The 25,846-nt window shown below is 46.1% G+C and overlaps 1 protein-coding gene across 1 annotated transcript; it reads right to left on the bottom strand.

Annotated features, from left to right (window-relative positions):
* Nucleotides 1-1,283: 1,283 nt before the first annotated feature.
* Nucleotides 1,284-21,705, bottom strand: LOC144892478 (uncharacterized). Its single transcript, XM_078779450.1, has 3 exons — nt 21,598-21,705; nt 8,803-8,880; nt 1,284-2,654 (listed from the first exon to the last, which is right to left on the bottom strand). Exons 2-3 carry the CDS (start codon nt 8,872-8,874, stop codon nt 2,211-2,213), a joined length of 516 nt encoding a protein of 171 aa, XP_078635576.1. The 5' UTR covers nt 8,875-8,880; nt 21,598-21,705; the 3' UTR covers nt 1,284-2,210.
* Between the last annotated feature and the right edge of the window lie 4,141 nt (nt 21,706-25,846).

Genomic DNA, 25,846 nt, shown 5'->3' with positions numbered 1-25,846 from the left:
GGTGATTGATTGCCGGTTACGTGTCAAGGTGCCGTGTGGTCCTGCAAGGAACCAATAACCCGGCGCTGTTCGCCTCGACGCCTACAAGGGCGTGTACGGGTCCGCACCTTGGGCCCGGCGTGCGCGAAAGAGATTGGAAGGAGACGGTTGAGAGTTGGGACTGCAGCTCGAGACCGAGCCACCGAACGTAAAGGACAAGGGAACCGTGCCTCTGTGAACCGAAGTCCGCACGTCAGGAGAGCACCGGATTACTGCGGAACCTGCGAAGCCGGGTATCCTCGCTGAGGTTGTCGAGTATCCTCACTCCCAGCCCCGGATTGGAATCGGACCTAGATTCCCTGATCGCTGGATCGACTCAACGTCCCCTGGGAGGCGTGCAGGAATCGGACATTGCTTCCCCGATTGCTGGATCGACTCGACGTCACCTGGGAGACGTGCAGAGACATTGGGGGCAAGGGCCGTGAGTGTTGCCAACACTGTTGTGGGTTAAGGTGGCGCCACCTATACTATAGATAAGGATTGTATGGAAGTGCTGTAAACGCATTGTGATTCCTGTGCGGGATTTGGGAATATATTGGGTTTGTTCGTAACCCTTGGTGTGGACTCGTTATTGATTGACTTCTTTTCACCCAAGGACCATACATCTTTCTGCCGGGGCTCCCCTCGAGGTTGACCCCGTAACACAAGGTACACGCTGGCCCGTCCAGTGTAGCGGGCGTGCGGCCCCGGACATCGAAGGGCATTAAACATTAAACGTTCATTAAAGGATTACGAAACGAAAAACATTACGAAATTACATTCACACAGTCACGTCAAACACTACCGTGAACACATACATCGTCACAACATCATCACAATGAGAACATCGTCACAATGAACGTTATGCGAACGCGAATGTTATGCGGGAGTCCAAACCTGAGAATGCTGGAGACCAAAGCTGAAATTGGGAAAACTAAATAGCCTATTTTACTCCTGGTGATCCCAGGATTACCCACCCAAAATATATTTGCAATCGGTTCAGCAGTTTTTACGGTACCTTCGAACAGACAGACAGACATTTGGTGAATTATAGCAAGATGACAAACAGACAAACAAACAGAAGGGATCGTCACAATACTCTCGCATCTGGCCTAAAGCCGCAGCATGAGTGCCAAAACTGTTTACCAAACATCATTACTTGCTTACAGGTTGGCATGGTTGTAAAAATAATTAAAGAGATTCTCAAAAAAGAGTGTCCTGTTTGACAAATGGTCATCAAGAAATTCAACTTAAGCTTACCTTGCGTTTCCAGCCTTCATTTTTTCAACCACATGGTCGACCTTTGAAGTACAGTGCTCCTTTGTTGGATAATCAAAAATCGAACACACATTGAACTGTCCAGGATCAATGTGATCTGCATGTGTAACACCAGAATGTTGTTCTCCATCGAGGTTATCTGAGAGAGCATAATCTTCTTTCATTGTTCTTTCCATATCTTCAACACTTGCTCGCTTATTATTAATTTGCCTTCTTGACTTTTCTTTTGTCTTCTTTGTTCTCTTTGCAGTCTTTATCTCAGTATTGCCTTTTTTGTTTGTTACAGTCTCAAGCTTTTGAAAAGCGAGATCCACTTCATCGTCAAGTTCCTCACCATCAACATCATCGAAAACAACTGAAGATGGAATGAGTAAATCGCTTCTTTTCTTGTGCTCAAGTTTGACAACCCCAGCTTTTGCTTTCTGCTTCTTTTTACAGTTGGTGCTACGAGTTTCTGTTGTAATTTCCATGAGATCTGAAGGAACTACATTTTCTTCACATTTTTCCAAGACATGTTCATCGCTTTTAGCAGACACATTCACACTGTTTTTAGTGACAGTCTTCATTTTATTTTTACATCTCATTCTTTTCCGCTTTCCCATTTCACTCTGAACTTCATTATTGATGGTCCGATTCTGTTTCCCAATCTGTTTCGAAAGTTTCATTGTTGGCTTAATGCCATCATTCTTAGAAATTGTTTCAAAAGCCTCCACATTCACATCACAAGATGAAAACAAAACTTCACAGTATTCATTACCTTCATTGAAGTCATTTATTGGTTCCTTTGAAAATACTTTTTGTCCTTCCTGTGCAAGCCTTGGAGCGGGATTAACTTGAAGTTTACACACAGTCTGCTCATCTTCAATGATATCATCATCAGAATCAATTTTCAACAGCTCTTCATTCATTGTCCTTCATATCTTCAGCAACCTCAGAGGCTTCTTTCTTTTTGTCCTTACCCACCAAAGTCGCACAACTATGTAATTGCACACTCGTGTGCATCCAGGGGTTTGTTGATGAGCCAAAGTCGCACGGTTTTGTTTCCTCATCCACCGTTTAGAGGCCATTTTTCCCCGCAAAGCGGGGGTTGGCCTTTTCGGGGACCGTGGTAGTTGTTGTTTTTTGGTCCCCTTTTTGAAGCAATGTTTTACGGCCGGATGCCCTTCCTGACGCCAACCCTTTTTGCCGCCTTCAACGACAAACAGGGAATTACCAGTGAACTGGTACTCAATCTCTCTGACATCATCGATGCTCTGAATTTCATCGTCTGAGCAACCATCATCAAACAATGTGGTTGTCAGCTGTTTCCTGTTCAGCTCCTTGGATCGCATCAGCTGCTCGTGAAGCTCAGCTCGAGCCTAGAAAATTAAAAATAGATGCATCATGATCGTAATCACGATCCTTAATTTTGGAAACAAAGTAGATCATCAAAATGTCATATTGTTACGTTCATTGAGGTTGAGGGATGGTGGGGTGGGGGTAGGGGAGAGCTAATATATATATATACATATATATATAATGAAGGTTTAAGCACAGTTTAACCCTGGTGTTGGCTTAGCGGTTAGGGTCCCGGCTTGGGATCCGAGGGTCCTGGGTTCGAATCCCGGTCGATCGCTGAATTAACGCCAGGGGGGTTGACTCAGCCTGTCATCCTTCCGAGGTCGGCAAATTGAGTACCAGCTTGCTGGGATGAATGATCCCGGTGTGTACCCCGGTTTAGAATAGGTACACTGTATCCCTGCACATCGTAAGAGGCGACTAAGGGTTGGCTTCAGGAAGGGCATCCGGCCATAAAAACATTGCCTCAAACAGGGAACCATGATTGTAATGGGGCCCGCAAGGCTAACCCCCGCTCTAGCGGGGAAAATGGCCTTAAAACGATCATTCATATATTCATTCATTCATTCATTCAAGCACAGTATATCCAGGGTAAGAAAATAGCTTTCATTTCCTATATTAAAGGCAATACATAGCACAAAGTTGTCCTTCATGACATCGATGGGGAGACGGTGTACAATTTAGTTGTCAGACAATCAGGATGTCGACGTTCAGTGTCCCCCCTCGTCTTAAACAGGTTTGAGTGAAGGCCGGGTAAAGGTATCATGGTGGTGTCACAAAGCCTTGGCGACCTGACGTCGAACAGCATGAGTGATTGACTGTATCCTCATTAGTCAGGGCCTCTGCAGCTCACAAGTGGGCAAGTCTTTAGCCGTGGCATCTGGCCCTTTGTTTGCCACGATGGGCAACGCTCAGCCTGCCCAAGAGTAATAAAAGCCGAGGCAGTAAAAGGCTAGCGTCCGCTCTCTCGCTCTGCAACATTGCAGCTCATGCTCCAGTCAACCTTGCCTCATTAGCTGCCCTACTTGCCCCATTGGGTGCCAGCGAATCTCTTGGTGGGAGAAAGAGGACCGCAAGCTGTGCACCAGCAGCACCCTGTCCACCAATCAGGAGGCAATATCCTTAAATACCTGGCCCAGTCCTGCGTTAACGGGAGGAGTGGTCTATGTAGTGCATATTGTTACGTGCTCCTCCCCAAACCCTGTCAACCAACCCCCTGTGAAAGAACACTAACCCTCGTTGCCGTCTTCTCGGACAATGGCAAAATGCCCTCAAGCATCAAAGATTGATGTGCTCCTGTGTCCCTCAATACCCTAACAGGTCTCTGATTAGTTAAGGCCCCATCCAGTGACACAGCCCCCTCGGAAATAAAAGGTTTGTAACCCTCTTGGACAATGTCGTTCTGTGATGCCGTAACTTTGGCATGGGAACCTTCACAAGGCACTGTCCTCCAAGGACGATTTCTCGCATTGGCCAACGCATTCGGAGTTGCACTAGTCTGACTCCGCTCCTGATTTTTCCTTTTCAGGGCATAACATTGGGACATCAAATGCCCAGGTTTCTTGCAAAAAGCGCAAGTCGGCCCGGAGGAAAAACTCGTGGTCTGCCTCGGGCCCCCTGGAAGATAGGTATGTCTTGGAACTGCAGTCTTCTGATCCATAAAATTCGCCGTATCAGATTTGTCCCCATAGTCCTCTCTAGGCCGCCTCCATGAAAATTTGTTCTCCGAACCTGATTTACCATAACACCCCTGGCTAACTCTGGGCGGGAAGTTAGGTTTGTGGAACCCCATCCTGTGTGTCAAGGCATAGTCATCTGCCACTGTTGCTGCCTCATACAACTCCGGTACTTTTTTTTCATCCAGATGTACTTTAATGTCCACGTGGACACACTGTTTGAATTCCTCCACCAAGATCAATTGTCGCAAAAGGTTGAAGTCTTTCCCAATCTCCTTCAAGTCACACCACCTATCAAACATAGTTTCCTTCATTCTGGCAAACTCCACATGGGTCTCACTCTCCCTCTTCCTGGAATTCATGAATTTTTGTCGGTAAGCTTCAGGGACCAATCCATAGGCTTTGAGAATGGCTTTCTAAACTATCTCATAATCTGCACATTGGTCAATCGGTAAAGCCGAAAATATATCTTGAGCTTTACCCACCAGAACACTTTGCACTAACATAGTCCAGGACCCCACAGGCCATTTTAACATTTGAGCCACCTTCTCAAAGTGTAAAAAAAAAACATGGCTACCTCATTTTCATTGAAGGGTGGAACCAGACTCACATGCCTACCAACATCCCAAGAGTTCTGACTAGTTGTCGAACTAGCCGGCATGGATACTACTTCTCTCCGTTCTCCCAGTAATTCCAGCTCCTTGAGTTTAAGTTCCCTCTGATAATCCATGTCCCGTTCCTTTAACTCCCTTTTGGCTCTCCTTTCCTCTGCTCTTTCCTCTGCTCTTCTTTCCTCTTCAGCTCTCCTTTCCTCTGCTCTTCTTTCCTCGGCTTTCCATTCCAACTCTTTTAACCTTTCCTGGCTCTGCAGTTGCATCTCCATTTTCCGGAGCTCCACATTTCCTTTTTCCTCTGGTAACCAATCCAAGGCTACCTCTTCCCATGTTCCTTGTCGCACTAGAGATTCTACCACCAATGTCTGCATCTCTGCTTTCTTCATACTAACTCGGACCTCCAAGTTAAAATATTTGGCCAATATCATGAGTTCCGATCTTTTTAACGCCTGGAACTGTGCCTCATTAGGGGACGTCGCAAACCTTTCTGCGTGAAACACCAAGGTGACTATTAGTTTGCACCTGTTAACCTTCACACAAAATTTTTCCAATTTTTAGAAAAATTTGGGAATGTTAGAAAATTCCAAATTTGGGAATTTTGGAATGTTGGGGAATTCAATCCCGGATGAGCCCCCAATTTCTGTTACGTGCTCCTCCCCAAACCCCGGTCACGGTGTACCTCCGAGCCCCGAAAGGAGTCACGGCAGAAAGATGTGTTATTCTGTGTGTCAATGACCAATAGTGAAACCACACAAATTGTTACCAAAAAACAAGTATTGTATTAAGGTCACACAAGAATAACAGCACAAGAACAATATTAATCAATTGTACAACAAATATCACATCATTCCTATGATGGTACCATCAGTTTCTTCCAATATAACTAACTGTGCTCCAAGTGAGCGAAAAGAACATTCCCAAAGTCTCTGTCCCGGCACCAAGCCAAAGTCGATCCACGCTCCGGTGATCGCAAGAAAAATGTCGAATCGAGACCAGAATCCAGTTCAGCTGACAGTCACGCTGCCAAAGAGGCACAAAGGTGCCCTCAAGAGGCGACTGGGAAATCACACCTTCGGGTATGAACGTTCAACGGCTCCCAAACGGAGAGCCACAAATTGCCAATCGAAATCCACGTTACTCACGCAAACAAGGCTAACGGCTGGGTGCGGTGAAATGGCTGGAGCGAGGTGAAAAGGCTGGAGCGATGCGAAATGGCGGGAGCAAGACAAAATGGCCGACAGGCCCGTACTGGAGGCGTACCTGCACTCCAACAACGATTCTCTTCGGAATCAACCGCAAAACCTGTCACGCAGGTTTATCTGTCACAGCGATCACAACTCTGTCGCAGGAATCCCTTTCCCAGGAAACCCAAAGTTCGCTCGTGACCCCTGTTCGCCAGCGTCTCCTCGAGACCTCAAAGCAGCTCGGCTTTTCTTCCTGACCTCACTTGCTCCGCTTTTTTCTTGCTCTTCTTCTTCTTCTTCCGGTTCCTCCCGATCCGGTTTCCGGTTTCTTTTAAAACACTAATTTTTTACCTTTTGAAAACAGTTATCTCCATTTCACTTGAACAATAACAATAATAGTACGTGGTACCAAAAATTCTTACAGTGGATGAAAACCACAACGACGGAAGTGACGAATCCGTAACAATATAAATTAAGCTTCTGTGACTGGATATGATATTGTTACGGATCCCGGGGACGGCACTCCAAATTGTTACGGATCCGGGGGACGGCACTCCAAATTGTTATGGATCCGGGGGACAGCACTCCCATTAGCAAGGGGGGGTTAATCCCCTTGTCCTGTTAAGCTGGCTGTCTCTGCCGGTCCTGGAGCTATTACGTCACTTCCGGTCAGCGCTGAATAGGGTAGTAGGCCAATTATTCCTATGACCTAATTACCAGCGCCTTCCGGTAAGCGAGGAAATGAGCCCCGCCCGAGCCGCGGCTATAATGGACACGCCGAGCAAAGCGAGCCACAACTCAGGCCGTTAACAAAAGACTAAACCCGACTATAGCGGTGGGCCAAATCGCACCACAGATACTCAATCGGGAAAGGACTAAAGCGATCGGGGGAAGAAGAAACCAAAGTAAAGGAACACCAGATATTTATTAATTATGTACATGAAATGAAGAGGAAACGAAAGAAGGGCATTTACAAGGAGAAGAAGAAGAAGGTACACAGGGCAGCATTAAGACAGTCTTATATTATAAACCCGGACAAACAAACAGACTTACATGACAGGGAATGGCAGGAAGGAATGGCTGGAAGGAGGAGAAGGTCCAGGCAGACGGTAGGCGTTGAGGTCCGGCTCCAGGAGTGGACTCGCGTCGTGGCGGTGAAACCCTGGCAGGCAGCGAGCGTGTATCGTGGACCGCGAGCGGACGTTACATATATCGGGGAAACTGGGATACGGCGTACGTAATATGTGGCTCGTGCCAACGCTCTCTCTCTCTCTCTCTCTCTCTCTCTCTCTCTCTCTCGAACAAGGTTCGTATCATCAACGGTCCCCTGCGCAGTCCGTTACCATCAGCAGTTCGTGGCGCAGCTCGTACCAAAAGCAGTCCATGGCGCACTCCCAGCTCCGCTCCAGCTTATCGACCCGAACTCCTTCTCACCTCATCTGATCTCCTTCTCACCTCATCTGTACCTTCTCACTCGTCTGGTCAAGCAGTCCCTCGCAGCCGCTTTTATTGTCCGTTGTTGTATCAAGCCGCCGGCTCCGATCACACGCCTACCGGTCGGCTCACCTCGGCGCTGGTTGGCCGGCAAGGGCTCGCTGGCTCCACCTCTGATGGTGAGTCGACGTGCCACACCTTGTTCTTGTGGTTCCGCCCCCTTTTTCCTCGGCTTGAGACCGCGTGCGTAATGGCGGCTTGGTGCCAGCAAACAGCCCAAGGCAAACGGCAGCGAACGCTATCCTAATGTTACTGCACTTTGAAGAGCGGAGCTGATTGGGGAAATTGAAAGGGGCCTATCTTATTTGATTAATGCAACACAGATTCAACTATTGGGAACAGATCCTTAACTGAAACACATAACAATGAAATAACTACAGAGAGGTCCTATGGTTTCTACGTGTTGTAAATGGACTAACTAGGGTGCGATCTTTAATAAAGCCAATTGATGGGGATATTTACAGGGATCATTTATAAGGGAAACATTTATTAAAATTTACTAGTGAAGGTTCTAAAAACCATAACAATATTTATCGTGAACATAAACCTGTCTGCCTGTCATCCTGAGATTTGTTCAATTTGTGTTCTTATATTAGTACGACCACATCCACATCGCATCTTGCCAGACTCATAAAATGTCTCGATCCATTGGGTTTTCCCTGCCGGGGATTTAAGTTAACCAGAAAGTATCATTTGGCATGCATGATTCTATGGATATATGCCTCTTCCTGCACTACACGTCATCTCAGTGTTATGTTTGATCTCAATTAAAGGTCACATGAGAAAGAAAAAGAGATCAGCAGAAGAGATATCAGATTATTTGACTCGAGGTAGGGTCTGCAAAAAAAGATTTCCAAAGGGTGCATGATCTTCAACCTGTTAAACCCAAAATTGAAGCAGTGAATCTTTTTATTGCAGTCTATAGTTTGGCGTAAATCTCTGCAGTGGTTCACAAGTTATCGTGGTAACAAATATATGATAATGTGCGGATGGACAACCAGATAACACAATGCCTCTGCCTTCAGGTGTGGAGGCATAATTCAGAGGGGGGGGGGAGGGGGGGGGAGGGGGGAGGGGTTAACATAATCCCATAACTAACATAACATAACATGACTAATCCCATAAATCTTACTCGTTTGTAATTTTAAAATAACTAACAGGGGCAATGTCTGATTCAGCAAAGGAAAGAATGATCCTTACCTTTGGGTCATGTTTGGCAATCAAAGCCTGTGCTTTGGCCCATTGTCCTGTGTTCTTGTGCCGTAAAGTCATTCGTTCCTGAGAAAACATGACACGAATTACACAAAAAACTTTTATATACTACACCATATGGTGACTCTCCGCTCAGCATACTGCACCATTCTCACTCATTCGATTATCACCCCTCCCCCAGAATCCCCAGCACTCAAGCAAAATGTGACTTGTGATCAGAAATGGCCATTTTCAGGTCTTACAGCTTTGAACATTTTTTTTTTTTTTTTACACAGCAAATCTATGTCAATGGAAAGGTGAGGTACCAGAGAGTACAAGGCAACATGCCGACAGTGGTACAGCGGGACAAATGGATGCAACAAATAAAAAGCTTAATGAACAGAAGAAGTGAGAAGGAGGAAGGAAACTTTGTAACATGAGAATAAAAAGGGTTCAGATAATATGAATGGGATAGAAAAAGATCAAAGGTAGGAATGGAGGCTGAGGCAAGATATCGACATTATCCTTCGCAAGCAAGACTACTTTATTCTGGCCTGAAAAGTGGCGTTCTGCCAGCTTGAAGTCCAAGAGAGGAGAGTGGAATTCAATAGACCGAGGATGACTGCTCCACAAACAGAAGAAAAGAGAAAGAGAACTGGAAGTGAGCAGTTAGCCTAGTTTTAGTAAGCTTCACAAAGAGGTGACTGCAAAAATGCTGGTGGCATGATGGGGCTGGGGAGGGATGGTAAGTTGAAAGAGCAGAACGACCAAGACTGGCGGAGAGGTGATAAAGAGACCACTGAAATGTCTGACGTGCAAACATCAGGACTTGGGCTTCAGCCTCATAACAGTTGACTCCAATAATGTTGAGAGCTTTAGATTGCACTGTTACAATGCTGGGGCATCAGCCCAAAGGAGAGCACAGTATTCCAGTGAAATACTGCCAATTGCTTTGTAGGCTGTGAGTACTGCTTTTTCCAAGGTATTTCATGGAACAACAGAGGATGGCTGTGGCTGGCTATGTAGGATGGTTTTACTACATGGTCAGCTCAATAAAGCTTTGGTCAGCTCGGCTCAATAGAAAATTGTTTGAAATCATTTGGAAAGCTCTGTATAAAGTGGGTGAATGAATGCAGCTAGTTGCAGGTTTTACCATGAAAAATAACTTTCCCAAAACCTTGCACAATGAATTTTCAGTTTTGCAAAACATTTTTAACTTGACGGGAGAATTATTTCTGATATTTCCAACAAAGAAACTTAAAAAACAAAATGAAATGATCTCACTGTTGTAAAAATCAGATCTACAACATTGTCCCAATAGTAGGTTTAATTCAGAATCGATCTCTAGCAATACCTGTAAGAAATCAACAAGAATAATATCAGTATACCATAATCATAGAAGTAATAATGAATTGGCAATTGGTATAAGCAAGCCTGGAACATCTAGCAATACGCACCATTCGAATATGCACGACCACACAGAATAAATGTCACAGGAATGAATCGGAGCGATGTCCGTCCGAGTTCTTATGGAAGCCCCTCAGTGGTCGGAGACAGCATAGCACCTGGGTTCAACTTAGACACAATTTCATTGCATTATCCCCTCCGTTAAAACGACGCTATCGCTAGGGCTGAAATCAAGCTCGCAAAGCATAGTAGCAGAGTAAGCAGTTAGCAACGGTCTATGTCAGTCAGTCCAACCATAGCGGTCGGGGCAGCGAATTTCTCTCCCGGCGCGGGTCCGGTAAAAACCGGATACCACATCCCAGAGGCCGAAATCCCACGCATCGGAATGTCCGCCTGAATCGGGTGACGGCAGTGGCCGCACAGACCCATCCAGATCGGGTGCATGTAGCGATGGAGAAGCCGGTTGATTCTCCATTGTCGGATCAACTGTGCCGTAAGCCGGCTTGCCAATATCCCTGCATGGGGCCAGATGGCACACCGAGACCCTACTCCCGTCCATTGGGCAACAGCACACGACCATGCTCGGGATTGGCTTGGAGAATGCGCACCTTGTCTACGAGCAGGTCATATTTACTCGTGCGAACCGCGCGTTTGAGAAAAGCCGATCCGGGCTCAGCAAGCCAGCCCGGCAGAGGACGGGTACTGCCCGAACGCTGCGGGTAACGAAACATACGGTCGTGAGGAGTTTGATTTGTAGCGGTGCACAATAAAGTCCTGATCGAGCTTAACGCCCCGGGTAGCAACCAAGCCCATCGGTCCAGTTCTAGTCCGCGGGACTTAAGGCTCAGAGTAACGGCTCTCCATATAATGCCATTAAAGCGTTCTACCTGTCCATTCGCCTGTGGTCTACACGGAGTAGTATAGCTAGAAGCTATATTATGCTGGAGCAAGAAGTTCCTCACATCCTGGGACAAGAACACCGCACCTCGATCGGTGTGCACATAGGCCGGATTCCCAAACATAGAAAACAAGTTCCGCAGACACCGGATAACCGTAGCAGCAGACATATCGCCACACGGGAAAGCAAAAGGGAATCTGGAGAACTCATCAACTATCATGAGTAGATAACGAGAATTACTCGAAGCCGGTGAAGCCGGCAGGGGCCCTTTGAAGTCCATTGCTAATCTCTCCCACGGCCGAGTAGCCTGGACCAGCGTACCCATCGGAGGGTTGTAGAAGCGAGGTTTGAGTTCAGCGCAAACGGAACAAGTGCGACAGAACCGACGAACATCCTCAACAGAATAGGGCAAGTTACGACTGCGCACATAATGAGTGAAACACGTCATGCCGGGATGGCACAAGGTGTCATGAAGAACACGCAGATCCTCAAAGGAGGTGAGACTCGCACACACCGCAGGCCGTGATAAAGCATCGGCAATGAGGTTATCCCGCCCCGGGCGATATTTGATTTTGTAACAGAAATCGGCTAGCTCAATCCGCCAGAGAGTGATTTTCTCATTCTTAATGCGTTGAGCATGTTGTGTGTCGTACATAAAGGCAACACTCTGTTGATCTGTGATGATTTGAAAACATCGACCGAGCAAATATGGATGCCAATGCCTGCTCGACTCGATGATGGCATATGCCTCCTTTTCGACAGACGAGTGTCTTCGTTCCGCGGAGGAGAGAGTCCTTTTAAAAGAAGGCCACAGGTCGCCCCCCTTGAGAGAGTGTAGCAGCTATCGCGTGGTCCGACGCATCGCTTTCCAAAACAAAGGACTTATTTTCGTCAATCGTCGACACAGCGGCGCCAGCGATGTCGGACTTCAGGCCATGGAAAGCGGCCTTAGCAGCGTGACTAATGGGGAACGCATCGCAATCCACAAATGGACGTAGCTTCTCGGAAAAATTTTGAACCCACTTAGAATAATGAGCAAACAGCCCGAGCGCGCGCTTCAAAGAAGCACGATCGTGGGGCGGGGCCATGTCGAGCAAGGGTCACAGACGCTCCTTATCTGGAGCGATAGAGCCATGGGTCACGGTGTACCCCAGGAGATCTATCGTTCGAGCAGAATAGCGACATTTATCCTCATTCATAGTCAGTCGATACTTGTACGCAACCTCGAGGAAGCGCTTCAGATTAGCATCATGACGTTCTTTGTCGTACCCGCAAACCATGAGATTATCCAGATAAACAAAGACATCGGTTAAATTCTCCTTAGAGTCAGGTGGCTTAGCAACAATTTTTAGGCGTAATGTTACAAGCCGGACAAAAGTCCCAAATTTGGTATGGAGCTTCGTTTGGACCTATAAATTGATTTTAGCCTTGGAGCCATCCTGACCGTTTCAGATTTTCCAGGATGGCGGCCAAAATTCAAAATGCCATCAGCAAAACTGAAATATCATATATCTCTGGCTGTAGAAGTCACAGATAGACAAATGAGGTATCAAATCAGGGGTTTTTGAGGTCAGTGAAACTGATTCAGGGAAAGGTACATTTCATATGTCATTTATTTTCAAGATGGCGTCCAAAATCCAATATGGCCGCCAAGGAAAATCATACTATAATGCAATAATAATAATAATAATTCATTTATTTTGTATAGCGCTTTTCCAGAAGCCCAAAGGCGCTTTGACAGACTGGAAAACATAATGCATAACAATACATGAAAACAACAATTGCAAAAAGACAAGAATCAATAGGGAAATATTTAAAGCAAAAGGAGGGAGAAGGAGAAGAGATAGTCAGGGGTTAAATGCTGTGGGTTGAATGTTGAATGCAGTGTTGAACAGGTGGGTCTTTAGTGATGTTTCGAATGTGGTGAGTGAGGAGGAGTCTCTGATGGTGTGAGGCAGTGAGTTCCAGAGGGTGGGAGCAGCAATGGAGAAGGCCCTGTTCCCCCAGGATCTGAATTTGGTCTGGATGGAGGGGGTCAGGAGGTTGGTACCAGCAGAGCGGAGGTTGCGGGTGGGAGTATGTCTGGAGAGGAGGTCAGCCAGGTAGGATGGGGCCAGGTTATTGAGGGCTTTGTATGTCAGGAGGAGGATTTTGTACTGGATTCTCTGGGGGATGGGGAGCCAGTGAAGCTTGTAAAGGACGGGGGTGATGTGGTCACGGGTCCGGGAATGGGTGAGTAGACGGGCAGCGGAGTTCTGAATGTATTGGAGTTTATTGCTGATTTTTGAGGGTGAACCATAGAGGAGGCTATTGCAGTAGTCCAGACGGGAGGTGATGAAGGCGTGGATGAGGGTGTCTGCAGACGTGGAGGAGAGGGATGAGCGGAGACGGGCAATGTTTTTCAGGTGAAAGAAGGCTGACTTTGTGATCTGTTTCGTGTATTTGTCGAAGGAGAGGGTTTGGTCAAAGATGACGCCAAGATTCCGGATGTGTGGGGAGGTGGATACTGGGATACCGTCGATGTTGAGGGCAAAGTTATGGGTGGATTTTGTGAGCGTCTTTGGGCCAATGATGATTAAGGACTTCAAAAGTTTGTTCGCCTAAGGCTCAGGCATCGAAGGATGGATTAACTTGACACTTTGCACACCTATAGATATCGTTTTTGGCCGTGTCAATGTGGGCCGTTTTTTTCGATTTCTATCCTAATTCGGGGGGTACGGGGAAAGTAACGTTACTTTGCGGGGGTTCGGTGACCCGGATACGCGTCACACCCTCAGGTCATCCTTATTTACAAACTGCATTTGAGGATGCCCTTATTTACGTCACACCCTTATTTACAAACACCATGCTTTGATGACGCATGACGGGTACTATCCGTCGTAGACGGGTACTATTGCGAGTTAAAATGATGATATGAGAGTATTAACAGAAATTATCTATTTGTGTCTTTTCAGATAAATCAACATGGAGCTACCTGTAGACTTTAGTCGCTGCATTATCTGCCAACAAGAAACAGATGAACAGTTAAAATGTCCACTTCTCAGTCCAGGACCAAACGCTGATAATAAGACATCTGCCTACCAGTCATTCTTGAGTAATGTCTAACATTTCCACGAGATTGATCAGCTCCCAACTGAACTGAAGTTTGGGAGTGATCAAAGTGTTGACGAACTTGTGAACAATTCTGCATTGTGGCATAAATCGTGTCATTTAAAATTCAACAATGAGAAACTGGCAAGAGCAAGAAAGTGAAAGAAATCCAATCCCGATGGTAGACAACAAATTAAGCGCCGGACAATAACCATGATTAGACAATGTTTGTTTTGCGAGAAAGGCGCAGATGAAGGTGACCTCCATCTGGTTTCAACATATGATATGGATGCCAGTCTAAGAGCTATGATCAACGAACTGCAAGATACCCAACTACTTGCGAGGATTGTTGGTGGAGATGTCATAGCTATGGATGCGAAGTATCATCTAAAATGTTTGACACCTTAGAAATCGGTATCGCAGTCACATGAGACAGTTACACCATGCAACAGTAAACATTGATGACGTAATGAATGAGTCTCGAGCATTTGTTGAACTCACCAGTTACATTGAAATGTCTGTTAATGCCGGGACTTTCATCTTCAAATTATCCGAGTTACACTCACTGTACGTGAATCGGCTTGAGGCGTTGGGCATCAAAAAGACTATCAACAAAACCAGATTGAAGGAACAGTTACTTGAACGATTTTCTGATGCACAAGTGCAACATGATGGGCGGGGCATCGTTCTAATATTCAAAGAGGGAATGAAAGACATGATAAAAGATGCTATGAAAAAGCGTGACTTTTCAGAAGATGCCCTGATTCTGGCACGCGCGGCAAACATCGTTAGAAAAGATATCTTCCATCATGAAGGATTCAAATTCACTGGCCAGTTTCCACCAGGTTGTCAGGAGAACTCATTACCCTCTAGTCTGAAATTTCTCGTCTCCATGATTCTCAATGGTCCTAATCTGAAAGACCAAGAGAGTAATGAGTCACAAGTGTGCCTAACTATTGGGCAAAACATCGTCTACAACGTCAAGAAAAGGAAACCTAATTCGCCTGTGAAAGTCCGGCACACTCTTGACCGAGAACCTCCGCTAACAATTTATATTGGCCTCAATATACATGCGCTGACTAGGAGCAAGAAAATCATCCAACAGTTACATACAATGGGTATCAGTGTTTCCTACGACAGGGTGATGCAGCTTGAAGACTGGCTCGCCACAGCTGTATGCGAGAGGTTTGAAGATGATGGTGCAGTAGCTCCGACTATTCTTCGGAAAGGTCTCTTCACTGTAGGAGCTCTTGACAATCTCAACCATAATCCGAGCTCAACCACGTCAAAGACATCTTTCCACAGCACGGGAATAAGTCTTTTCCAATTCCCAAGTGAGAGGGAACCTGGTGTGACTAGACAGCCTGTTGCTATACCACCATCTGGGTCACAGACTCATTCGCTTCCAGACAGTTATGCCTCTGTTCCTGCTGTTTCGCTGAAGACCACCGATGTTGCTGTTCCACAGAATAATGTTCAACCCATCAAATCTGTTTTACCAGATGCAAGACGTGACGAATATGGCTGGATAGAACATGGTCTTCAACTTGTCAATGATACGGAACTGAGCAAGGATAATTCGCTTACATGGTCTGCCTATCATGCCTCTAAGCAAGAGGTGACAGTAGAGCCGTCAGCTGTATGTGCACTACTTCCTCTGTTTTATGAAAAGTCAGCCACACCTGCAATGATTAAACATGGCATGGATGTCCAAAGGCAAGCAACAGAGTACCTTAACCCAGGACAAATCCCAGTCACAACATTTGATCAGCCGTTGTTTAAGCTCGCCAAGTACGTACAATGGAAATGGCCAGATACGTATGGAGAGAAAGTGCATGTGGTTATGATGGGAGGATTGCACATTGAGATGGCTTTATGGAACACTGTTGGAGATTTGTTACGGGGCTCCGGGTGGACAGCAGCCCTTACTGAAGTTGAGGTAGCCTCATCTGGAATTGCCGATTCATTCCTAAAAACAGCTCACCTGACCAGAACTAGACACGCTCACCAAGTTACACTTTTGACCCTTAAGAAGCTTATCGTCGAGGCATTCAACCAGGATCCCAGCGGTGCGAATGATAACGACAGTTTTAATAACTGGCATGAGAGAATGTGTAAAAACTGTCCCACGTTCAAGTTCTGGGATTTGATTACGCAATATGAGATCCTCATTCTCATATTTGTAAGAGCCCACCGGGAGAGGAACTTCACACTGTACATTAGCGTTCTGGAGGAGCTCGTACCTTTGTTTTTCACATTAGATCATGTGAACTATGCTAGGTGGCTGTCCGTCCATATCAGAGACATTAAATCTCTGCCGAAACCAATCAGAGATGAATTTGAGACTCGCCATCACTGGGTAATCTCGAAGTCAACCCACAGATATTCTGCTATACCCGTTGATCAAGCGCACGAGCAGGAAAACAAAGTTGTGAAGGGTTCCGGTGGTGCAGTAGGACTAACTGAAAATACAGTCGCCTTCAAATGTTGGATGACCTCTGGACCAGAACTCGCCAGACTCATGAAGCAGTTCGAGAATGAATATATTCTTGATGATGACCCGGAAAACCCTACGAATTTCGAGCACCATGAACAGGGACTCGCCGCACAGAAAGCGTTCCAGCAACAGGTTGATAGCCTATCTAAAGTCATACAAAATATGGGCAATCCTTTCCTGGATGATTTTCCCGAGTTAGTAACTCTTGACAGTCGTAACTGCACGAGTGAGACCGTAGTGAATACAATCCGTACACTGGAAGACATTGGTACGAAAAAGTATCAGGACTATGTGACAACAGTCCTTGTGGATCGCACTCGCTCCATACACAATCCGATGTCAAAGAATTCGCTACCCTTATTCTCGACAAAAGTCAAAGCTAAATCCAAGGACGGCAAGAAAGTAAAAGTGCTTGACAACAATATGGCACAGTTTCGGACAGTTATACATCTCGTTGCAAAATAGGGATGATGATATCAATGACTTCTTTGCACATGAGGTTCAGTCATATCCTCCTTCCCTGTCTGACTTTGGCAAGCTGAACCTGCCAGGTACAAAATCTCAATTGTTGCAATGCATCGAGGAGCCGAACCAGACAGAGCCACCTGCATTATTTGACTGCAAAGTCCTGGACGGTGCTGTGATTGTGCACTGCTTGCCTGTAACGCATGTCAGAACATTCCACGAATATGCAGACAATGTGTTCATTCCCTACCTGGAACGACAGCTAAAGACCACCAAACGACTGGACCTTGTGTGGGATACATACATACCGAACAGTTTGAAGGAGTCAACCAGGGAAAAACGAGGGAAAGGAACGCGCAGAAAGGTATCTTGTGACACCAAGCTGCCAACAAACTGGAATGACTTCCTCCGTGATCCTATCAACAAGAAAGAACTGTTTGAATTTCTTTCCTCAAAGGTGGCAGAGTTCAACTGTCCCGCAGGCAGTTCGGTATACATCACAGCTGGAGAGAATGTTATATGCATTGGAACTGAGATCGAAATGTCCATGTGCAATCAGGAGGAGGCCGACACGAGGATCGTGGTTCACGTGAAGCATGCATTGGAGAATGGTTCAAAAATTGTCCAAGTGCGCACCGTGGACACAGACATTGTTGTTGTTCTTACTGGCATGTTTCATGATCTTTCACATATTAACTCAGATGTAGACCTATGGGTAGCCTACGGTGTGGGAAAGAACTACACACATTACAGTATCAATGCCATCTGTGCACGCCTCGGTGAACCTAAATCAAGGTTCCTACCCATGTTCCACGCCTTCTCAGGATGTGATACCACGTCAGCATTTCGAGGGAAGGGAAAGAAATCATTCTGGCAAGCATCGCATGTATATGATGCAATCACAAATGTTTTCGTACACCTGGCCACACATCCATTTGAGCATGTTGATTTGGAATCTGAAACATTTAAGAAGATCGAGCGACTAGTTATCATAGTGTATGACAAAACAAGCAATAAAAACCAATGTAAACAGTGCACGTATGGAGTTCTTCTCCCAGAAGAGTCAAGCTGTAGACAAAATTCCACCTACTCAGAATGCACTTCTGCAGCACACAAAGAGGGCAGTGTACCAGGCTGGCATCAGCATGTTAGCACAACAAAAACTTCCAAGTCCAGCTGGATATGCTTGGAAAAAAGTCGCCGAATCTTGGGAACCTGTCTGGACAACAATTCCCGAAGCTTCTCGTGCTTGCAGAGAATTTATCAAATGCGGCTGCAAAAGAGATTGTACAGTGTGCAAATGTAGCAAGGCTAATCTCCCTTGTACATCTCTTTGCCGGTGTAAATGTTCTACCAGATCATAAGGTCAGTCACAGCAAAAATACTGGTCTGATGCCACATTTGAACGAATATCATATCATTATTTTAATTTTTTTTGGTGGCCATGTTGGATTTTGGACGCCATCTTGAAAATAACTGACATATGCAATGTACCTTTCCCTGAATCAGTTTCACTGACCTCAAAAACCCCTGATTTTATACCTCATTTGTCTATCTGTGACCTCTACAGCCAGAGATATATGATATTTCAGTTTTGCTGGTGGCATTTTTAATTTTGGCCGCCATCTTGGAAAATATGAAACGGTCAGGATGGCTCCGAGGCTAAAATCAATTGATAGGTCCAAACGAAGGTCCATACCAAATTTGGGACTTTTGTCCGGCTGGTAACATTAAAGTTGCTAAGCCACCGCACTATTAGCAATGAGGTCGTCCATAGCCCTTTGGAAGCATGAACCCCATTCGTGACCCCGAAAGGTAGCCGGGTGAACTGGTACAACCTCTGTCCGGATTCAAACGCAGTGTAGATGCGATCTGCTTCGGAGATGGGAATCTGATGATACGCGCTACGTAGATCGAGAGTGCTATATACCGAGTACTGTGCCACCTATCGTACCAGAGAATCCATTCCCAGGAGTGGGTAGGCGTCCAATTGGGTAAACCGATTAATCGTCTGCGAATAGTCGATTACCATGCGTTTGTGGTGCGATTCGGTTCGTACCACCAAAACTCGGGCCCGCCAAGGCGACCGACTAGGTTCTATAATACCTTCCTCTAAGAGCTGCGCAGTCTCTTCAGCAATGAATTGCGTGTCAGCCCGTGAGTAGCGTCGCAATTTAACAGCAACCGGTGTACAGTCAGTAGTCATATTGGGAAACAGCGACAGTGGCTCAATTTCCACTCCTGCAAGAGCACACACAGCAAAAGTATCAGCACCACCAAATTCCATTTCCAAACGCCCATGTCGCCAGAGAAAATCGTGTCCTAGCAAAACTTCTGCACATAATGCTGGTAAGACCATTAAATGCACATCCAGAAGCATTCGACCCTTAATCACAAGCTTTAGTCGACATTTCCCCCCCCCCCCCCCCGAGTGCTAAGCCATAGCCCTTGAGAAGCCATGAAGATTCTGTGTTTTGTCCCGAGAATCGGCCAGCCATGCTTCTGAACAAGTCGTAAATCGACATAACTATCAGTGGAGCCCGTGTCGATAAAAGCATTCGCAAATTTTCCTTCAATCATGAGTGGAATGACAGCACTGGGCAGGCCCGGTGGCCCTGCAGTAGTCGAGTCGTCGAGAGGTGGCGCTCGAGCCTCGCGTGTGGATCCAACGCCCGATAATGTCTTTTGTGTAGTCAAAGTCGAACATGGGACGGTCGGGCCGTCGGTAGGGGGCGCTCGAGCCACGCGCGGAGATCCCTGCTTCGGGTAGTCAAAGTAGATCGTAGGTCAATCGTGCCGCCGCTACAGGGCGCTCATGCCACGCGCGGAGATTCGACGCCAGCGTACGCCGATCGGGAAGCCAAACCCCGAAGTGTGCTGGGCGTCGAAAGAATTCCTGTAAAGGACGGTCGAGCCGTGTACCGTTGTGATTGTGCGAATTGTTTAGTTGACGCGGTAAACCTCATCAAGGTCGAGCGCTCAGCTCGGGGCCCACAGAGAGGGATGATTCCAATCAAGGCCGCGCGAGGCGCCGATTGTTTAGCGGGCGAAGAGAGAAGCACATTCAGCATCGAGCGATTTCGCCGGCCCCGAGACGATCAACAAACTTTTGCAAAGTGACCTTTCTTTGAACACAAATGACACGTCGCCTCCTTAGCCGGACAAACTGACCTGAGATGGTTCCGATTCCTGCAGAAATAGCACTTAGCATTACTTCCTGGCTTGGGTCCAGCAGCGACGGCCGCTGTCACGCTCGGGTCGAGATCCTCGAGCACATCGGGTGTCTCCGATTCCCACGAAGATGCAGCAGCCGCTTGCTCGGCAGTAGCTCTCTCCAGTCATGTCGGGCGGGTTAATCCTGCAGTGACGTATGGACGGTCATATGCGTCGGCTTGTTCCTGCGCTTCGTTGTGTAGAAGAGATAGCCGAAGAGCTTTTTCTAGTGTCAGATCTTCTTCTTCAAGTAATCTTTGTCTGATGACTGGTGACCAGATGCCAGAAACAAAAGAATCCCGCACAAGATCATCACAAACTTGTGCATGGTTGTGTGTCTCGGTAGTACAGTCCTTCAGTAACCGGCGGAGGTCTTGAGCGAACTGGTTGATGGTCTCCGTGGGTTCTTGTCGACGAGTCACAAGCAGATATCGGGAGTAGACCACACTCTGGGTTTTGATGTAAATACTTTTCATTTCTTCCACAGCAGTATCGTACGTTGCGCACTGAGAAATGGACGTGTACACAGTATGATTAACTTTGGAGTGCAACACCGCCAGCTTCGTGACATCGGTGAGTGCGTCCTGCGCGTCCAGGTGACTGGTCAGTAGCTTTAACCAGTGTAGCAGTTGTGCAGACGCGTCCGAAGCTTGGGGGTCCGCGCCAAAGATTGGAACTTGTATCAGCTTATGAGCCATGTTGTTCTCGTTCAAGACGAAGAGAAGATTCTGAATTAATTGTTGTAAAAATCAGATCTACAACATTGTCCCAATAGTAGGTTTAATTCAGAATCGATCTCGAGCAACACCTGTAAGAAATCAACAAGAATAATATCAGTATACCATAATCATAGAAGTAATAATGAATTGGCAATTGGTACAAGCAAGCCTGGAACATCTAGCAATACGCACCATTCGAATATGCACTACCACACAGAATAAATGTCACAGGAATGAATCGGAGCGATGTCCGTCCGAGTTCTTATGGAAGCCCCTCAGTGGTCGGAGACAGCATAGCACCTGGGTTCAACTTAGACACAATTTCATTACACTCACATCAGACAGCCAATAATTAATTAAAATCAGGGAGCATAATGAAAAGAGCACCACCTTCAAACTTTGCTCAGACATTTATTTGTTCATCCGAATCGTGATGTTAAGAATTATGCAACATAAAATGAGTTACATTTCAGTCAAACATCGGCTTGGAAGTACAGTAATGCATGCAGACTTACCTTAATCCTGGCAACGTCAAGCAATTGGAAATGTTTGTCGACTGCACTTGGGTCGTTGCTATTGATCAGCTTTTCCAATTGTTTGTTCTCCTCCTTCACGCGGCCTCTCTTCTGTATATGATGGTAACTGAGCACAAAAACATTCACAGCACAATCCTGGAGAAACCGTTCACAACACAAACAACTACCTGCCTTTATGCAAACCAAGTATCAATTTGCATTGCAAGAAAAGCTTATCTGCTTGTGTGTTGCACATACTTCTCAACTAAAAGTAAAGTCTCACAATATTAAACAATCATTTTTATGAGGCAAAATACAGAAAGTTCCAGAGGAAACCCCATGATTTTATGCATTGTTTTATTTGAAATACTTTCTTTCAATACAAGGCCTAAGGCTTGTAATGAAACGCAAACGCACACAAACGAATGAAAAATATACACACACACATATACACACACACACACAAATTGACACCACAGGAGAGGAAAGTCTAAAGTTGAGTTTCACAGTGTACAGGAGTGTGCGGACCCCTCGTTTGTGATGTCTATGCTGAAATCAATGGATACTTTGGAAACGCTGTGCAACATTCTTTTGTGGATCGAGATGTCAACTCTTTCTGTGCAACGGATTTAGTTGCATGCCTAACCTGAATAATGGTCATCTATTGTACACTATAAGAGAACCATTTGTGTGAGTGTGTGTGTGTGTGTGTGTGTGTGTGTGTGTGTGTGTGTGTGTGTGTGTGTGTATGTGTGTCGCCATTTCTCTCAAATGGCTGGACAGGTCTTCGTCAAACTTTCAGAGGTTCATCAGTTAGTGTCGTGGAGTGTTTAAGGCAAAAAATTAAATTTGAAAATTGTGAAAAAGTTGCATTTTTTTATTATTAAAAGAAAAGGCTCGAGTGCCTACACCTTTGTTGGTATGGGAAAGATAATATGAAATAGGCTAAGCCTAGTAACAAACAATGAACCGAAGAAAATAAACTGAAAAAAATATATATATATACATACATACATACATACATATATATATATATATATATATATATATATATATATATATATATATATACATATATATATCGTTGTTATGATTGTGGGGTAGTGATATGTAGGGTCAGGTAGATTTGTATAGGAAGGTGCTCCGATGATCGTGATGAGAGCAATCACTATGTAATAAGTTTTGTTTAGCCGAACGTCGGGGTAAGTGTATCTTCGCGGTCATACGAGGATGGCCCTTGTGTCAATTAGTTGTTGGGATGATGTTCATTCCCCTGTTCGTCAAACCTCAGTGATCTATCCTTTATCTCTTATGGCACCACATTAGACACAAATAGTAGGAGGTGCCCATTAATATCGCACTAAATAATAATGGGAACCAACCGGAAGCCAGTTCTGAGTACTGCCGATGGGACACCACCATCTACATCACTACAAAGGTCGAGCAGGCCGAGGACACGCCCCGAGAAGCCGTGATTGGCCAGGGCGGAGCAAGAAGCAACTCGCTATTGGATGGGAGTCGACCAACAGGAAGGCCTGGGTCGGAAGGAGCTTGCTGGTTGGTGAAGAGAGTGCGACTAGGAAGCATCACGCTGATTGGAAAAGCACGACCGATGACATCAGAAGGCAAATTGCGTGTGAGTGGTGGAGAGTTGAGCCTGTAGTGTTGGTCTGCGTCAGAGGCCAGAGGTTGGTCGACAAAAGAACGCGCTGGCCGACATTTTGCTCTCTCTCTCTCCCCCTCTTTCTTGCTTCTGGTGCCTGCCTGCTATTATGCGCTGACGATTCTCCTCTCCTGTCTTGGCATTCTGAACCTCGTCGCAAGCTGTTGCGTGCCTGCCTCGTTTTCTCGTTCCCCTGTTCGTTTGGTGTCTGGGATTGAGAGCTGCAGTTGACGGGAGAGGCAGCGCGTGGACGAGTGTATGAGCGCTGCGGCGTGAGAGGGCGCATTGAGGCCTGTTTCCCGCCAACGTGCGTGCTTCGCGCGCAACTTCACCAACGCCCCAAACGATCCTCGGCGTTTCCTGGCGAGACCCCACGAGCTGATCAGAGCGAAGTGGCACGATAAATCCAACACAATTATTTTCCCGTTTATTTTCTTCCTGCATCTGTGTTTCAAGTCTGTTGTGGGGACGTCCCAATTTAGGAAATTGGTTTGAACACTGCGTTTTTCTTGTTACCGGAATTCTTTTAATAAATCCCTTTGTTTATTTTCTGCACATTTTAAACCGTGTTCCCATTTCAGATATTTTTGCAGGGTGAAGACGTCGGCTAGACCCGGCCAGGTAAGTCGGTACTCTTCTTCCTCCTCGCGTATAATCCGCCCTACAGTTGGATTTAAAACCCCTCCATTAACGCTCGTTTGTCTTCCGTGGTTCTTTGTGTTAATTGAGGGAACCACAAGACAATATATACAGTCGTGGCCAAATATATTGGCACCCTTGCACTTTTTTCAAATAATGCACCATTTCTTCCAGAAAACTGTTGAAATTAACAAGCATTAACAATCCTAGGTCCACCGTCGGGGAAGTGATGTGAGTTGACAAAGTGGAAGACGCAGAAAACATGATATATGATATTTCGCTCACAAGGTTCAGACATACATGGAGGTGGCCATCTTGGATTTTGACGTGGCGACCCAATTTTCAATACCGTTCTTCCTTATGCCTAGATACACCCACACACCAGATTAGAAGTTGGTACTTCGCTTATTTTTCAAGATGTTCTGATCACAAGGTTCAGACATACATGGCGGCGGCCATCTTGGATTTTGACATGGCGACCCAATTTTCAATAGGGTTCTTCCTTATGCCTAGATACACCCACACACCAGATTCGAAGTTGGTACTTCGCTTATTTTTCAAGATATTTCGTTCACATGGTTCAGACATATATATGGTGGTGGCCATCTTGGATTTTGACGTGGCGACCCAATTTTCAATGGGGGTCTTCCTTATGCATAGATACACCCACAAACCAGATTAGAAGTTGGTACTTCACTTATTTTTCAAGATATTTCGCTCACAAGGTTCGGACATATATATGGTGGTGGCCATCTTGGATTTTGACGTGGCGACACAATTTTCAATAGGGTTCTTCCTTATGCCGAGATACACGCACACACCAGATTAGAAGTTGGAACTTCACTTATTTTTCAAGATATTTCGCTCACAAGGTTCAGACATATATATGGTGGCGGCCATCTTCGATTTTGACGTGGTGACCCAATTTTCAATAGCGGTCTTCCTTGTGCCTAGGTACACCCACACACCAGATGAGAACTTTGTACGTTGCTTATTTTTCAGATATTCAGCTCACAAGGTTCATACATACATGGCGGTGGCCATCTTGGATTTTGAAGTGGGTTGCACCCACACACCAAATTCGAATGCGGTCCTTCGCTTACGCACGCACGCACGCACGGACGGACACACGGACGGAGGGGAAAACCATAGTCCCCCTTTCGCTCCGCGGTGCGACGGGGGGCAAAAAATATTTGGGTATCCACATATAATAATAATAATAATAATAATAATTCATTTATTTTGTATAGCGTTTTTCATGAAGCCCAAAGGCGCTTTGACAGAGTGCAAAACATAATGCATAACAAAACATGAAAACAACAATTGCAAAAAGACAAGAATCAATAGGAAAATATTTAAAGCAAAAGGAGGGAGAAGGAGAAGTGATAGTCAGGGGTTAAATGCTGTGGGTTGAATGTTGAATGCAGCGCTGAACAGGTGGGTCTTCAGTGATGTTTTGAATGTGGTGAGTGAGGAGGAGTCTCTGATGGTGTGAGGTAGTGAGTTCCAGAGGGTGGGAGCAGCGATGGAGAAGGCCCTGTCCCCCCAGGATCTGAATTTGGTCCGGATGGGGGGGGGGGGGGTCAGGAGGTTGGTACCAGCAGAGCGGAGGTTGCGGGTGGGAGTGTGTCTGGAGAGGAGGTCAGCCAGGTAGGATGGGGCCAGGTTATGGAGGGCTTTGTAGGTCAAGAGGAGGATTTTGTACTGGATTCTCTGGGAGATGGGGAGCCAGTGAAGCTTGTAAAGGACGGGGGTGATGTGGTCACGGGTCCGGGAATGGGTGAGTAGACGGGCAGCGGAGTTCTGAATGTATTGGAGTTTATTGGTGATTGTTGAGGGTGAACCATAGAGGAGGCTATTGCAGTAGTCCAGACGGGAGGTGATGAAGGCGTGGATGAGGGTTTCTGCAGCCGTGGAGGAGAGGGATGAGCGGAGATGGGGGGCGAT

The sequence above is a fragment of the Myxine glutinosa genome, chromosome 1 (genome assembly GCF_964187855.1).
Source record: "Myxine glutinosa chromosome 1, kmMyxGlut1.1, whole genome shotgun sequence".
NCBI classification, from domain to species: Eukaryota; Metazoa; Chordata; class Myxini; order Myxiniformes; family Myxinidae; genus Myxine; species Myxine glutinosa.
This window is presented reverse-complemented; position numbering and strand designations above follow the sequence as displayed.